General features: G+C 42.2%; 1 protein-coding gene across 1 annotated transcript; it reads left to right on the top strand.

Annotated features, from left to right (window-relative positions):
* The first annotated feature begins 459 nt into the window (after positions 1-459).
* LOC112883112 (CBS domain-containing protein CBSX1, chloroplastic-like) lies at positions 460-3,353 on the top strand. The gene is made up of 7 exons (XM_025948346.1): positions 460-827; positions 1,448-1,535; positions 1,622-1,686; positions 1,881-1,929; positions 2,160-2,218; positions 2,659-2,832; positions 2,943-3,353. The coding sequence occupies exons 1-7, from the start codon at positions 636-638 to the stop codon at positions 3,015-3,017; spliced, it is 702 nt and encodes a 233-aa protein (XP_025804131.1). The 5' UTR covers positions 460-635; the 3' UTR covers positions 3,018-3,353.
* The last annotated feature ends 582 nt before the right edge of the window (positions 3,354-3,935 follow it).

Here is a 3,935-nt window from a genome sequence, read left to right as displayed (position 1 = left end):
GATATCGTAGAGGTTATATGCACACTTGATTAAAGTTTAAAAGATTAACTCCGGATAAGACTAAAATAAGATATAATTTGGAAAAAGATTGTTATTATATCATCCACCACCTCTCAACCTCGTACAGCTAAAGATGAAAATTATTATGCTCTTCTTTTTGAGAGCATGCTTGCTGCTAAAGTGCGCACTACCGAAATTATGATGGATTTTCAAAATCGATTGGTGTAAACGTGTTCGTGATGACAAGGTTAGCGACATGATTTTCATCTTTAGCTGTGATGCTCGTTTCAATCAACAACACCGCTAAACGCTTCTTACCATCGCGCTACACGCGCGTTCTCACCACTTCGAGATGTTGAACCAGAGCGAGCACGTGCAGAAGTCGAGCGTTCATCACGGAAACGGTGGCCGCGGACGGCCGAGAATGGTCCGGTCCCTATCCACCCGCCGTCGTCGTCGTCTTCCGGCGCCATCCCATCCCAACACGCATGCTTCTCTGCTTTTGCTTCCCCACCAGCTAGAGCTACCTACATAGCCCCCAGTCGATCCATTCGGCAGCCTTCTCATCATCAAGCCTCGACCATCCGCCGTCCATCCTCGCCCCGATCGGATCGACCACCCAATCCCCCCGGCGCATGCACGGCGGCGCCATGGACGCCACGCTGCTGCTCTCCACCTCTGACGCCACCCTCGCTGCCCGGCGCCGCCCTTCTACGCCCGCGCGCCGCCCGGGGCGGGTTGCGCCAGGCCGACGGCCGGCGTCCTGCAGGTCCATGCGCGCGCTCGCCGCCGCAGCGGCCGCGCCAGTCGCAGGAGGCGTCGCCGGGGTGAGAAGCGGCAATCGATTTCCCTTTTTTCAGTTTCGCTTAATTCTTTTTTCTTTTCCTCCTCCACCGTTGCCTTGCTTTTACTTTTCTCTAAAATTTCTTTGGTTAAGAGGAATTGATGCTATTTTCGTACCCACACTTGTTTAGAATAGTACTCCTCCCTCCGTTTTTAAAACTGAATTGATGCTGCGTTGGATTGGATTGTTTAATTATGTTTGATTTGATTTGATTTGATACCAATCCCTTCCTTTTCCTAACAAAATCCTCCCATGGATGAAATTGGAGGCTTTTCTTCTTCAAAACCGGAAAACAAGTGAACAGTTACGCTTGCTGAAGTAACCTCCATGTAACAGGCTAACAGCACGGTTGTATTACAAAAAAGATGTTCCTTTAGATTAGTAGGACGGTGTCCAGTCCCAAATTTAAAAGCAAACAGAGAAACATTCAATAACAAGAGTCATTCTTGTGCAATTCACACTGCTGTCATTCACATGCCTCTTTTAGCAAGCGCACACATCTAGTGTTATTCTGCCGAGACAATTGTTCTCGTCGGAATCGAATATATATATGGGTTTAAACATAAGTTTTGTGCTGGTGATAACTGGATCATCCTTATTCAGCAAAGCAATGGAGTCTACACGGTTGGAGACTTCATGACGAGGAAGGAAAATCTCCTTGTCGTCAAAACTACAACATCAGTTGATGAAGGTACCCCTCCTTCCTAGTGTGATGCCTGTGCTTGTTTGCATTGTAATTTCGGAAGTTGCTCACTTGTTCTGTTTATTTGTGTGTAGCCCTCGAGCTGTTGGTGCAGCACAGGATTTCTGGCTTTCCTGTGGTTGACGACAATTGGAAGCTGGTTAGTTTTATCCTAAATCTTTTGCCCCAACTGTCTTACAGAGTTAGAATGTTCTTTTGATGCTATTCTGTTGTTATTGAACCGCATAAACTTAGCTCAGTTTCCTCTGGTAACTTGAATTACACTGATAAGCTTGGTTATTATTACATTGTTATCTTTGATGTCAATTATGTTTCCAATATTTGCACCTGCAGGTTGGGGTCGTCTCAGATTATGATCTGTTAGCACTGGACTCAATGTCAGGTATTTATGATTTGCTCAAACTTTGAATCTTTTTCTTAGAAAGAATTCATATTACACCAGCTGTTTAGAAAGTATTTTCCATGCTATTTCTACATGCTGTCTTTAGTGTATTTCGTACAACACTTTAATCGTATCCTTTCTCAATTACTTTATTGTATCATGCAATTCATCTTTATAGTTCTGGTACCATTCATTATCTGTTACTTTATCATATTCAACTCATGATTCAGGAAATGGACTGGCTGATACAAATAAAAACATGTTCCCTGATGTGGATAGTACATGGAAGGTACCTTTCATCTTTTGTATAGCCTGAGAATTGATTGAATTATTCATCTTGGCTAGCTATTACTACTATTTAAAAATATTATCTTTGCACATGAGCTTTATTTGTCCTGGCCTTCTTACCTCCCACCTATTGAGATGAACTGCTCTGCTTCAATGTGGAGGCAGTTTTTCTTCATGGGAATATGTTGAGAAATACAGATCCTACTTAGAATAATACGCATGCACCCATCAGTCTTTGAACCACATTTTTGTACATCATGAATACTCAATCAGTCATGCTTAAACAATATATTTCTGTAGCAGTTAAAATGAGGATAACATGCTCCACTGTTTGTACTACCAGATTATTTATCTCATTTGCTTTCACTACTTCTATGAATGAATTTGTGGTCATCTGTTCGTGATAGACTTTTTTTTAAACTCATAATCACTGCTCTACAGACATTCCGTGAGATACAGAGGCTACTAAGCAAAACTAATGGCAAAGTCATTGGTGATGTTATGACTTCTTCGCCTATTGCGGTGCGTGAAAATACTAATCTTGATGCTGCTACAAGGTTGCTACTTGAAACCAAGTACCGGAGATTACCTGTAGTTGATAGCACAGGGAAACTAGTAAGTGGATCCATCCTTGCAGTTCCTGTTCATTTTGCTTTAGATGAATACCCTTAACAAAACATTTTGAGCATTCTTGTGGGTAACATATGAAATTTCCATTCCTGAAGGTTGGGATGATTTCAAGGGGAAACGTCGTCAAAGCTGCCCTCAAAATGAAGAAGAAATCTGAAGAAGGTGCTTGAATCGCATAGTGCCTTAGGCATTCAATTCATTGAGACATTGATTGATGAAGTTCAGTACTGTTGTATACGCTGAGACTGTAGCTCCAAGTTCTACCTGGACACCAATAGATGGATATAGTGTTGTATACGGATTGATATAAATTGCAAAGGGCTTTGATATAGATTCATATAGGAACTATTATAATTCATTTGGGGTAATCATACTTGGTTCCCTCTCATTATCAGGTAGTGCTAGTGTAGCGGTGTATAGGTTGATGTTTCACTATTTCTTGGAACCTTGCATTCCTGAACATTTCTTATTGATTTATATAGTGAAGTCTAGAGCTTGTGATATGATGAGAACCTTCTATTGAGGTAAATATTTCTAAACTGTGTTATAATTCTGTTGACGACCAAAATTGACACGACTGTGCATATCGGTCAAACCGTGTGCACAATCCGATTAGACCGGTTGGGGGTGACTTTGCCAAAAATGCAGATTTGACTTCACCATTGCGTAGCTCTGGTCGAGACGATCAAAATGCATATATAGAACGTCCGATTTGGAGTTCGGATGAGAGAGTTATGACTTCTAGAAAACTTGACCCAGATCAGACCAGTTGGTTAGGGTGGTCAGACCAGTTTTGACAATGCAGTCCGAGTTAGGAGTTGTATTTTGACACGGAATTTGTATAAGGTTCGACTCCTAATGGGGTAAGACCATCCCTTCCGGTAAATATAAAGGGCCACGGGCGATTGATTGAGAGTATCCAATCGATCAAGAGATATATCAATCTACTACTTTTCATTACTTTTTATGTCTTCTCCAAACCCTAGCTCTTCCAACCCCTGTACCTGATGTTCTTCTCTCGTCTCGACAGCGTTTGAGGATGTTCTAGGTGGCCTGCTGACCCTAGAACAACACAAGGTGCGCCTGCC

This window comes from Panicum hallii, chromosome 2, assembly GCF_002211085.1.
Source record: "Panicum hallii strain FIL2 chromosome 2, PHallii_v3.1, whole genome shotgun sequence".
Lineage (NCBI taxonomy): Eukaryota > Viridiplantae > Streptophyta > Magnoliopsida > Poales > Poaceae > Panicum > Panicum hallii.
This window is presented reverse-complemented; position numbering and strand designations above follow the sequence as displayed.